Source organism: Canis lupus, chromosome 13, assembly GCF_011100685.1.
Source record: "Canis lupus familiaris isolate Mischka breed German Shepherd chromosome 13, alternate assembly UU_Cfam_GSD_1.0, whole genome shotgun sequence".
NCBI classification, from domain to species: Eukaryota; Metazoa; Chordata; class Mammalia; order Carnivora; family Canidae; genus Canis; species Canis lupus.
The window spans coordinates 29309804-29323116 of record NC_049234.1 but is presented as its reverse complement, the minus strand read 5'-3'; the positions used below and the strand labels follow the sequence as shown (position 1 = coordinate 29323116).

Below are 13313 nucleotides of genomic sequence, written 5' to 3'. Positions count from 1 at the left end.
GGCAGATTCACCATGAAACCAATGGTGGTTTAGATGGTGGCCTTGTGTGAGTTTTTATTCATAATTTGTATTCTTTTCTCTGAATTTGTCTTTTTTCCTCCATAAACCTGCATATAGTTCCATATATTCCTCTAATCATGTTAAATATTATGTGATCCAGCTCAACAAAGGTGTTTTTAAAAATTAAATCCCTTACTTTTAAGTCTTAAAATATTTTTTCTGCACCGCATCAGATTTGGAATGCCTCATCAGGTGATCCTGGTACAGTTAAATTGCCCTTGGTTCTTAAAATAAGTCAGGAGTCGGGAAACTTTCTCTTAAAGGGCTGGATAGTAAGTATTTTAGGCTTGTGGGCCAGACAGTCTCTCCTGCAGCTATTCAGCATTACAAAAACAGCCACAGATAATATGTAAACAAATAAGTGTGACTGTGGTATAAAAAAAAAAAAAATTGCAGAAATTAGGAGCCTGCTGGATTTGGCCCGAGGGCCATAGTTTGCTAATTCCTGGTTTAAATGGTCAAAACCGTCATCTTCTACGTTATACATGTGTGGATCTATTTTGTATATACAGCTATAGATACAGATTTGTGGGTGGTTATTTGTGTATGATATTCTTGCCTCATTTCAGGAACATGGAAGTTTTTAAAGACAAAGTGTTTTTCCCCTATATATTATTGATGTCAGTTTTTCAGCTCTTCTCTCTGAGCATAAAATGAGAAGGAAAGTGGATAAGAAAGTGACATCTGCTGAATGCCAGCTGTTTCCCAAAATTCTAGAGGTTTCACCTACATGATTACCTTCTAATCCCTATGCCCATCCTATGAGGCAGGTTTAGAGAGTCCCATTATTCCATAGTTCATGGGAATGGTGAAGATCTACTTAAAGAGAATCTGCTCGAAATGGGACCCAACCTCATACCAAACAGTGAAGAAAATACCTCATTAGTACTTTATCACAAAATATATATATAATTAAAAGACAAAAATGTGTTTATTGAATCTCATAATTAATAAAAGATAGGTTATAATTGCAACTATGCTCTCATTTTCAGGATGAACAAAGACTGAATCGAGTGTTAATTTGAGGGTATATTTCCTATACCCAAATTCTATGATAATACAATATGACTTCACATTTTATCTCCTCAACATTTAGGGGGAAGGATTATATGAGATTTTTAATCCTTTGAAGTATCAATTGATTTGTCTTTAATTGTTGGAGTAAGATTGTCACTTGTTAATGGCTTTGCCATATTTAGAACATCTCTCCATCATTATGTCCATCAACTTCATGAAATCTTGCATCTTTTGTAAGCTTTGCCTTTTCACTGTGCAAATGGTTCACATTGTGCTATTGGATGCTACACCTGATAGGACGAGGCAGAGACCTGCAAAGCCATGCACATGCAGGATATAGGCTGCTGCTCAGTCATCCAGGATGTTTGCATGGAGACTACCTTACAGAAGTATGTTTTGCATATGAGGATTTTTGCTGCTCTGCAGTCCCTTAGCTATAAAGATTGGGGTACAGAATAAGAAAACAAAAATCCCTTGTGTGGTCACTCCTGCATTATAGATGAGACACTGAGGCTCAGAAAAATAAACTTGTCCAAGGTCATCTAGTTTCTAGGTGGTGAGCCAGGATTCAGATCTTGCTTAACCAGTATTAGTTATCTATTACTGCATAACAAACTACCACAAAATTTAGCAGCTTAACACATGTATCATCTAAGATTCTGTGGTGCAGGGATCCAGGCACTGCTTACCTGAGACTTCTGCTCAGAGTTTCTCACCAAGACTACAATGAAGGTGTCAGCCAGGGCCGAGGTCTCACATGAAGGTGTGACTGGTGAAGGATCCTCTTCCAAGCTGCCTTTGGTGGTTGTTAGGAGAATTCAGTTCCTTAGGGACTGGTGGACTGAGTCTTTTGTTCCTTGCTGGCATTGGCTAAAGGTCATCCTTCAGTTCCACAGGGGCCTGTCCGCCATGGCAGCTTGCTTCATCAAAGCCAGCAAGAGAGATAATCTACCAGCAAGATAGCAGTCACTGTGATTCAAAGAGGCTGTTGGACGTATTCATAGGGAATAAGGAAATCCCTGACACATAGTGGGTGCTCTACCTTTGGGGCATTTCGCTTGAGGGTCAGTAGGATTCTGATGTAGTCTGAGGGGTTGTATTTTCTACTTAGGAGCAAGCACCAGTGGTGCTGGCTGAGGATCAGGACATGTGGGCTTACTATGGTGTTAGCAACACCTGCTCTGTTAGAGGATTCGGTTCTCCCTCCACCTGGCCAGGGAGACTATTTCTCCACATCCCCACTTAATGGCACACAGACAAAGATCATAAGGTGGAGAGTCCAGTTATCAGCTGCTGTCTTCCTTCCCTCCCTCTAGGACCTCTGGCAAGCTTCAGGCACTCCAAAGGCCATCCTTGAGCTAGTGTCATTGGAGCAGGAGCCAGCCAGGATCTTGGCAAACTTCCCAGAAAGAGAACTGAGAGTTTCTCCTCTCAACCTGGGAGTCCAGAGGAGAAGGGATAGGCTTGTCCTCCCTGCCTGCTGAACTGCAAGCTGGCAGCCCCCTCCCCAGTCTCTGGCTGCCTGTGCCCTGCCTCTTCCCCCAGAGTCTCCCTGCAGGCCTCGTGGCCACTTTCAGTACTGCTCCTACTCATGTTGTGACTCCACTGCCTGAGCCTAGAGGCTCGGTTCCTCATGTGTGGGGATGCAAATATAATGATGACAGAGACCCCACCTCACAGGAGTAAAAGAGAAAATGATGCACAAATTATTAGATCAATTCCAGAGTTTTCACCACCTGCTTGTCCCACCACGAGGGAAGCTGTGAGGTAATACTTGACTGTTAGGCGCTCATTCCCAGTGGGCCCAGCTTTGTTCCTATAAGGGAGTCTAGGCCTGGCTGAGAAGGGGGCACAGGGAATCCCGGGTACCCCTGTGATTCCTCGGTCACATTTCCCTGTGCAGACCTGTGGCCCAGCAGAGGTTTGGTGTCAGAAAGGCCTGGACCCCTATGCTTGAGACACCAATTGCAGCTCCAAAGCAGCCTCCTCCCCCACCCTCCACATCCCTGGCTGGATGGAAGACTCAGAGGAGGATGTGGGTGGAAGCATTTAGGAGGTGGTGTGTGATTGAAGGGCAAGGGCGTGTCTGAGATCTTTGAGCCCTACGAGCCTCCTTTGCCAACACAGCCAGGTACCCCGCAGATAGGAAGACAGCTGCTGGCTCTCCCCCAGACTTCCACCACAAACCCTGACCCATCCTGCTGGCCCAGGCAAGGAGCAGAGGGAGGAGAGAGAGGGAGAGGAGGAGAAGTCAAAGGAAAGTCAGGTGAAGGAGACAGACATAGTTGCAGAGCAGGAATCACAGGGGGGACATGGCTGAAATCAACAACACAGGAAACGACAGGTGTCAGCAAAAATGTGGAGAAAGGAGAACCCTCTTATACTGTTGATGGGAAAGCAAACTGGTGCAGCCACCGTGGAAAACAGTGTGGATGCTCCGCAAAAAAATAAAAAATAGAGCTACCTTATGATCCCGCAGTATTTGGGTATTTGCCCAAAGAATATGAAAACACTAACTCAAACATGTACCCCTCCCTATGTTGATAGCAGCATTATTCACAATAGCCAAACTATGGAAGCAGCCCTGGTGTCTATCGATAGAGGACTAGATAAAGAAGATGTACTATGCATATATGTGTATATATGTACACACAATGGAATATTATTCAGCCGTAAAAAGAATGGAATCTAGCCATTTGCAATGACATGGAGGAAGCTAGAGAGAATATTATGCTCAGCAAAATAAGTCAGATGATTTCACTCATGTGGAATTTAAGAAACAAAACAAAGGAAAAGAGAAAGAGACAAACCAAAAAAAAACCCACAAAAAAAACCAAACCCCAAAACAGACTCTTAACTATAGAGAACAAACTGATGGTTACCAGAGTGGAGGTAGGTGAGGGGATGGGGGTTAAGGATGCACTTGTCTTCATGAGCATGGGGTGATGCAGGGAAGTGTTGAATCACTATACTGTACACCTGAAACTAATATCACACTGTGTGTTAACTGCACTGGAATTAAAATATAGAAAACTTTAAGAAAGTGACAGAGGATGTAGAAGAATCATTGGCGAAGCGTGGGGGAGTGAGAAAGCCAAAGCAGTGGGAGGAGGGAAGACCCTGTTAGCCACACTCATCTGGCTTCCATGGGGAGACTGGTCACCTGGTCTGTGTGTTTGAAATCGAGCGCATATCTTTTTTTTTTTTAAGTATTAATGATTTTATTGCTACCACTTATCAATCACAGAATTTTTTTTTTTTTTTTTTTTGTTTAGTGTACTTATTTCAGCAATCTCTACACCCAACATGGGGCTCAAACTCACTCAAGCGCATATCTTAAGAGTAAATTGAAAAGTGTGAAGGACCAAAGAGCATTTTCCCCTTCCCCGATCAAGAAGGGCTCCTTGCTGCTCTTAGCTTTGTAAATTAATGGTTGTTCTGCAATCTCAGAAAGTTAAATTCCTGAGGCTACAGGTTGCTTTTGAATTCCTTGAGATGTGAGAAAATGCAGCGCTCCGCTGGGCATTTGCTGCCGCCTGCTGGCTACCGTCTGGTTCTGCAACCCTGGACAGCCGGGAATCCGGCTGAAACTGCATTTATTTTGTTACTGGTTAGGGCCAAATGATCCCCTTTGCTAGTTCTAAAAATATCAGAAAGGGAGACAGAACATGAGAGACTCCTAACTCTAGGAAACGAACAAGGGGTGGAGGAAAGGGAGGTGGGCGGGGGGTGGGGGTGACTGGGTGGCAGGCACTGAGGGGGGCACTTGATGGGATGAGCACTGGGTGTTATGCTATATGTTGGCAAATTGAACTCCAATAAAAAAATTAAAAAATAAAAATAAAAAATAAAATCACAGACTGCGAGAGCTGAAAGGAACTTAGATCCCCAGCCCCAACCTCTTCCCTAAGCTTTAGGCTCGAATTCTGATCAGCCTGCTGAATGTTTCCACTTGAACCTCAAACTCAGCAGATTCATAACGTGGTTAAGATAATATGTTTTAATTAATACACAATGCAAGTAAATGATTACAAAATGATAATGGGTTATGATCAATACCAGAATAGAAATGCAGGCGGTGCTCTGTGACCCCAGGGGAGAGGACACACTGGGGAACATGCAGAGAGCAGCCGAGGTCATGGAAGTCTCCGGGGGCAAGTCATGACTGGTGCTGCCAAAGCATCAGCAAGAGAATTGGGGGGGCGGGTTGGGGAGCAGTGGGCAGGGAAAAGCACTGAGACGGGCACACATAGGCTCAGGGGGTCGGAGGAAATGCCCTCGTTCAGGACGACTGGCCTGGGAGTGGCGAAGCAGCAGAAGTTAAGGCTGTGAGGACAGCGAGGCCAGATCATCAGAGGCCCACATCCCAGGCTAAAGGAGAAGGTTGAGCCAGGTTTTGTGTCTGTAAACTTTCGCACTCTCTGCATGTGCACATGTCGTTCACGATGCCTCGGGGGGCATACTCCAGGTCAACATGCATAAAATGGGGGAATGTCCTGGGTAAACTGAGACATGGCAGTCAGCTCCAGCCAAGCCTCAAATATACTTCCAACCCCTTGGCTACAGCCTCTTGGATGGTTTCAACCTTGTACTCCCAGAGCATGTGGTGGACACTCAGATCATAATCTGTACTGCACTAGGACATCCTTGAAAATGAGGGCTAAGTTTTATTCATGTTTGTATCCTTAAAACCAGGGCTCTGCCTGGGATACAAGAGGCACTCGATACATTGATTATCAAATCAAAATAAAATGATCACTGACACTTAGTGAAGGCACTCTTCTAGGCACCCGACACAGAGTATTGAATCATTGAATGATTGAGGACATGGTCACTTTTATTGGGTTCGTTTTCTAGACAAGGAAGCCAAGACACTGAGTTGCTGTGTAACTTGTCTAAGATGACACAGCACAAGAGGAGGAAGGGAATTATAATCTAGGGTTTATATCTCCAGAGCCTACAAATGAATAAAATGAAGTTTTGACCGAATGTGGATTTGCAGAATCATTCAAGAGCCCAGTTCCCAGGGCCTGCTGGGGAACTAGCCAGTGATGAGTGTGTGGAATGGGACAGCACCAGGCATCATCTTCATGATCCTGTACAGTTGACCAAACGACTCCCCATCCATTATCTCCTATGGTCCTCACAATAGACATGATCTCCCAGCTGACCCATTATTCCCATTCTATGAGTGTGATCATTGGGGTTCCCAAGGTCAATGAGCTACTCAAGATCACATAGAAAGTACTCTTTGATCCTGTGTCTTTGGACTCCACACTCTGTGGTCTTTTTAACTGACAACACAGTTATCCAGATGGCAGTGAATCCTTCTGATGAATTTCTTCATCTCCAAAAAGTTCATGTCTACCCTGGGAACTAGTTGTGAGGATGAGTGGATAGATGTAAAGTGATGAGAGGTAGGTGCACACTAACGGGTGGTGTGGAAGTTGATGTCGTTACCACCATCACCACCACCATCATTACCACCTGAGAAGATTTGGGATGCGGGGTAGGCAGATTCCAGGCATGGGTCCGAAGTCATTAATTGAAGTAAAATGGCCAAACACAATGGGGAATTGAAATTCTGGTTCAGATTCCTAGACAAGGTTAAAAATATCGATTCAGGTCTACAGATCAGCAGGCTTATTATTGATCAGAAAATGTGATCAGGATCACCACGGGTCAGAGCCAGGACTCAGATCCTCAGCCAAGGCCAGGAGCAGACATTTCCAAACCTCCTTACATCATGGTGGTAACCATCATGTCATGAGATAGCTTTGTGTTTGGCTAGACTGTGAGCTCATGAGGACAGATCCAGCCTATTCATCAGGGAATCCCAACTCTGTGTCCCCAGTGCCTGCCATATAAATATGGAAGGAAGGAATGAGTGAGTGAATGAATGAACGCACACGTGGATACCCACTTACACAAGCAAGCCAGCAAAGCGTGGGGTGGGATCCAGCAGGCTGGAGAGCCAGATCTCATAGAGCAGAAGGACTTGGAGTATGTTGTTCCAAGCCTCACCCATGAACCCTAGGGAGCCTGGTGCTGGGCCTTGAACTAGAGACTCTTCATGGAGAGGGAGGGAGAGCCATTGTTCTTTGCTGATAGGTTGAAGCATGCACACACATGAACACACATGCACTACAGGCTCTCCCTCTCCCTATCCTCCCGACCAGCTGCATTTATGTAGATAAGAATCTCAAAGGATCATTTGCAGTTTGCTCCTAGCCTGAGGCAGGGGCATGAGCCATATGACCTCCCTGTGACTTTTCCAGGACCAGCATTCTGCGTCCATCACTGCGGCAGGTCCTATTGTTTCTAGTATGAAGAACACTTTGTAATTTCAAAAACAATTCTGAAGGGCTCCAGATGAAAGAGCTCATTTCCTCTAGTAACCACTGACTGTGGAAGGAATAATACAAAGCCATCGCTGCAGAGGCTCTTGCTGAGTTTATCAAGCTTTGGAACAAATTTGTTTCAAGAGTGTTTCTCATATGTTTGAAGAATCACTGTCCTCTGTGTGCAAGACACTCCATTGATTTATTTACATTCCTGTTGCTTGACCAAAGCTTGGGATAACTTGGTCTGGAAGGTGTCTGCAGCCCCCCAGCTGGTTCCACTAACTAGCTGGTAAAGCAGAAGCGTGCACATTACTTACCCTTCCTCAGACCTGCTTTCTTGAATGGGAAGAATAATTCCTACGGGCCTCATAGGTTTGTCATGCAGTTAAGCGGGCTGACCAGTAAAGCACATGCTGATGTCTGATGGAAGTTGTAGCTTCATCCTGGTTGATGCCTATCTCTGGAGCCAGCCAGGACTCCATGCTTCCTCCTTCCTTCCCTCCAGGTTCCTCATTGTCCTGGGATGCTTGATTCTGGCCGTGCTGACCACGTTCAGGGAGTACGAGACTGTTTCGGGAGACTGGCTGCTGTTACTGGTGAGACTGTGCACCCACCATGGTGCTGTTCCTGGGGTGCAGGTGCCTCTGGTTAGACTTTGACAGTTGAGAGCAAGGAGGCTGCCCTTGGGTGCCACTGGTGTTGGCTTCCTGGAGTCTCTGGCCAAGTCCAGACCCAAGAGAAAGCAATGCCTGGATGAATCGGTCAGATCTGCCATGGGCTCGGGTGGGGAGGGTATGGCCTTCATTATTCTAGACCTAAGACAGGAGGGTATAAGCAAGGTCAAAGCAAAAAGCAATGCACGTTTGTTGGAAACCTCAGCTTCTCAGTCCTCTGAACATTAACATGAAGGCATGCTCTGTTCTGGAAACTGCCTCTGCCTTTTCTCCCTAAACCCTGAGGATCTTGGACTCCCTTCAAGGCCAAGTACCAAATCCCATTTGTGCATTAAAGCTCCAGGTCCTCACTCCTGGAGCCTCTGCTTGTTTTATCTCTGCCAGCCACCATTAGGGTCTACAAAATAGCAGAACCTTCCCCTTGCTCGGAGCCTGCCATCCGTGATGCCAGATTCAGCAAATGCCTTCTGAGGGCAGGCGTTTCCGGTCTCCAGGGTCTCATGCTAACACCTTAGCAGGTGAATCCTGAGAAGACATCTAGCTCCAGGAGCTAGGTTTCAGGGATTATCATGGAGCAGCAACTCCCCAGGGGTCTCAGGAGGTCACCAAAGAGAGGGGGACAAAAGTGTCCAAGACTGATTGACAAGAGAGGCGGGAGGGAAGGAGGAGACCCCAGGTCCAGGGAGCCAGCCAAGCATGGAGCTGATGCACGCGGGCTCTGAGCCTCATTACCAGCCTGGGGGTCCTTCTTTGCCACGTCCTACTCTGGAGAAATTGATTTAACTACTCCCTGCCTTGGTTTCTCAAAACATAAAATGAGAATAATATAAAATGCTACACGGGGTGCCCGGCCCAGGAGCTGAGCTAAGTAACCATTGGCCCTAATTAGCAATACCAGGGGCCAGGCACTGGGTGGGACTAGCGGCCTGTGTTTCATTGATATTTCTCTTTTCGCTTTAACTGCACGTAGAGGCTTTTCGTCCATGAAAGTAGACTTAAAAAAAAAATCCATTGGCATCAAAGCAAAGAGAAAAAGCAAGGAATCTCTTGGCAAGGCTGGTATTAGGGACCGTTGGCACATGAGCATGGACGCAGGAGCTGTCCGAGGCTGCAGGAGGTGCTGAGAGCGTCCTCGCTCCACCACCAAAACAGCAACAGCAACAGAAACCCCGCTCTTCAGAACCTCAGAGCAGAAATCGCTGGTCCCAGACAACTGGGTTCCCGGTTGATCCGTGTCTCTCCATATGTTCTTAATGCAGGAAACATTTGCTATTTTCATCTTTGGAGCGGAGTTTGCTTTGAGGATCTGGGCTGCCGGATGTTGCTGCCGCTACAAAGGCTGGCGGGGAAGGCTGAAGTTTGCCAGGAAGCCCCTGTGCATGCTCGGTAAGCCCTGACCCCGGGTCAGGGGGTGCCCTGGTCCCCCCTAGCCACTGCCCCCTGCTTTGGTGCACCATTTGGCTGAGGACATTTTAGGCAGCCACCGTTCTTCTGGGGAGCCCGTGGGGTTGTGAAAGCCCCTGCAGCCTCCGACCCTACCTCGGTGAGGAAGAGCTGCTCCAGTCCTTCTTCCGAGGCTCACCCTCTTAATGGTTCTATAGGGCGGTGATTCCAAGTGGTTGGGGGAGGAAGGGGCATTCTTGGCACTTGGGCTATGAAGGAGCAGCTCTTTGTAGGACGCAGAGCAATCCCCAGGCCCTAGACCCATAGCCGCCAGTCATAGTGACAACTAAAATTGCCTACTCCCGTCCACACTTGCTGTAGTGGGGGCAGGAGGGGTGACACCACTGCTAGTTGAGGATTACTTCTCTATGGCCCACGTCATGCCCATTTTTCAGAGGGGCACCCCAAGGCTCGCGGCGCTGAGTCATTTTCCAGTCACCTGGAACCATCCTAACACCAGGTCTGGGAGAAACAGGCACCTGTGGCCCCGCCCTCCCTACCACGTGGCTGGGTCTTGAACCAGAGTTGCTCTGGGGAGAGGTCCCTGATGCCCTTCCCTCTGGGCACAGGCATCTTAAGCAGAGAAATGAACACTTTCACTTACCCCTGCTGGTGCAGCGTGAACCCGGGTATTCCCATCTGAAGCTCCTGTCTCCTTCATAGCAGGCTTCAAGCAGTCACCTGCTTGCATACCTCCAGCCCCGGGGCGCTCACCACCTTACAACATATTTATTTCATCCTAAGTCTTCTGACTCTCTTCAGATATTTGAGTTCAGCCAGTCTATTTCCCGTCTCCACTCCAGCGGTGGAGAAACAGGCCGAGTGGCTTCAGCTATACCTTGTTCCATGTGTTCTTGGCATCGTACTTGCTCTTCTCTGAGTGCACTCACTGCCCTTTTAAAAAGTGACCCCCAGGACTGAACGCAGCCCTTTGGGTATGGATGGCTAGCCCGGGGAAGAAGAGCTGGAACCCTCCTCTGTCCTGGCGGCAGCACTCCTCTCTGCACAACCAGGGGTGCCTTGCCTTTGCTTGTAGGTTGACTGCACCTACAGTGCAGGTGATGGCACCACCTCGGCACGGTGACTGCACCGACTGCACGGTGACTGCACCACCTTGCAGCCGACAGAAACCGCTCTTCCTTCTTCCCACCTGCTGCTGAGGTTGGACACCTGAGGGTTTTGTTTATCACTCAGAATGTTTAATGCAAGGAGAGGCTGTGTGTGTGTGTGTGTGTGTGTGTGTGTGTGTGCGTGCACACAATTTTGAAGGACTTTGTAGTTACTGATTTTTTTTTTTTTTGTATTTTTTAACCTTTTCTCTTTCTTTCTCCTCCTTCCCTTTCTGCTCCTGGACTAAGAGTCCATTTAGGCAACTGTCACAGTGCCATGGGCTCCCCAGTCTCTCTTATGAACAAGAGAATTGCATTTCTCACAGTTCTGGAGGCCCGAAGTCCAAGCTCAGGGTGCTGGGCCCTGGTCGAGTCCCTCTATGGGCCACAGACTGACCACTTCTAGGACTCCTGGCTGTGTCCTCACACCATGGAAGGGCAAAAGGAGCCCTCAGGAAACTGCCATCAGGGCCCTGATCCCATTCCTGAGGGCTCCACCCTCACGACCTCATCACTTCCCTGAGGCCCTGCCTCCTAAGCCCATCCCACTGGGGACCAGGATCTCAGCAACTGAATTTTGGGAGGACGCAAGCATTCAGCCCATAGCAACCCCGGCTTGCCTTCCTTTCTTCTTCTGTCTTCCTTTCAAATCTTTTGCAAGATGTTAAGCTGACTTCTTTTTCTCCTTTGAAGAGTCCTATCCAGTGCTGACCAGAAGCTGTGTGTGTGTGTGTACGTGTGTGTGCGTGTGGCAGGGGGTAGGGAAGGTGACTCTGTGCCCAAACTCAGAGGTTCTCACCCAGTTTGAGAACATCCTAGTGTTGTGTGGAGCCTGGAACCTTCCAGAACAAGAGCATTCCCCGTGGAGCAGTCTGTGCTCCAAGAGGGCCTGATTTGACCGAGCTCCCCATCATGCTCCGCTGCCCGCCTCCCCTCGAGAGCTGAGGCAAGCCTCCCCCGCAGAGTCAAGGCCAATCCTCAGCATTAACCATCCTGGCTGCTTTCCTTTCTTGGGTGCCTGTGTTTTCTGCTCTCCTCCTCTCGACTTCTCCCATAACATGGCCCTTGTGGGAAACATTGCTCTTCGCTGCATGTTCGACATGAGGGTGGTCATCCCGTCAGAGAACATAGTGGCCTTCATCTCTGAGGCAGCCTCAGACCCTGCCATTTGGGGCACGAATGGGCCCATGTGGGCCAGACTCTCCCCTTCTCTCTGAGCCTCATAGACTTGGCTCACATTCACTCCACATCCAGGTTTTGTTTTGTCTTGTTTTCTACAAACATTGTGAGTGGATAACTTCACACAGATACAGAGAAGCCTGGCCGAGGATGCAGACATACTGGTATCCAGCTGTTTGACACTGAGCTTTTCCCGAAAGTTAGGCGCATCTCAAGGACACCATGATATGGCACACACACCTAGGTGTGAATTGAGGGGCCTGTTCCAAGCCGAGGCACCAACACACACAAAGGTATGGAGGTCTGAGAGAACCCTGTGCACTTGGCAAACCGCACCTCCTTCTGAGAAGCCCCTAAGGGCCAGGTCACAGGGTTTTCAGGAGCTTGGACTTTACCCAGTGGACAAACATTTCTTCCACTGTCTTCCTTAGAACCCGATGCTCTTGTGGAAAGTAGTCCTACGACCGAAATCTTTGGGGGAAAGGCTGTACTTCTTGTGTGTAACAGAGAGCCACAGTCCATATTAGCATATTGAAGGTTCCTAGGAGTAACAAAATGTGTTTAATCAATTTTTCCCCACATTTACTTGGCTATGGGGTCCCTTTTACCTGTTGACCCTCGGCAGCGTGGCGGAGAGATGATTGGTATGGGTGTTGGGGCCGCTGTAGGGAATCTGAAGGGACCAGGGCACACTCCTCTATCCTTGGCTATTGGCTTCAGAAGCCAGCTGGGCCCGTTCCAGAAGCCCGTCACCCCGTCTGCTCCTCTGCTTTCACTCACAGCTGGGGGGGTGGACATTTTCACGTCTGGACAGTCATCCCACTTCATGGTGGGCCTCACGTTTTCCCACGATCAACTCCAGGGCCTTCCCTGAAGCTGAGGGAGGCCACCCAACAGTGCAGCTCAGAAGTGTGGGGCGTCAACAACCCCAGGGACCCTCCTCCACCAGCAGGAGATGGGCCGACGGGCAAAGGTCCCAGCTCCCATCTAGCACCAGGTGCTCGGCAGGCATTCGTGGGTGGGCAGCCAGTGCCTAGGACGGCCCCACTGCCACTGCCTGACCTGACCTTTTCCTTCTCCCCCCACCGCCTCTCTGTCCTCCTCCCCAGACATCTTCGTGCTAATCGCCTCTGTGCCCGTGGTTGCCGTGGGAAACCAGGGCAATGTGCTGGCCACCTCCCTGCGCAGCCTGCGCTTCCTGCAGATCCTGCGGATGCTGCGGATGGACCGCCGGGGAGGCACGTGGAAGCTTCTGGGCTCGGCCATCTGCGCCCACAGCAAAGTAAGTGCCGCAGGGAAGCCGTGAGGCTGCGTGGGCTTCTCCCCAACCTGAGCCTTTCAAGGCATCCCTTCCCTTACAGTTCCCCAGAGGGCGGGTGCTCTGTCCCCACTGGTGATGCTGAGGAGGAGGAGGAGGAGGAGGGAGAGGAGGGGCACGAGCAGGTGCCGCAGAGAGCAGAAGCAGGTGGACCTGGGTTCAGGTCTTT

At 48.8% G+C, this 13313-nt stretch overlaps 1 protein-coding gene across 1 annotated transcript in view; it reads left to right on the top strand.

The window, feature by feature from the left end:
* KCNQ3 (potassium voltage-gated channel subfamily Q member 3) overlaps positions 1-13313 on the top strand; it is a 297766-nt gene that overhangs the window by 233530 nt on the left and 50923 nt on the right. The window contains 3 exon segments of the mRNA XM_038555538.1: positions 7927-8017; positions 9355-9481; positions 12936-13108. Coding sequence (XP_038411466.1) covers positions 7927-8017; positions 9355-9481; positions 12936-13108 — 391 coding nt within the window.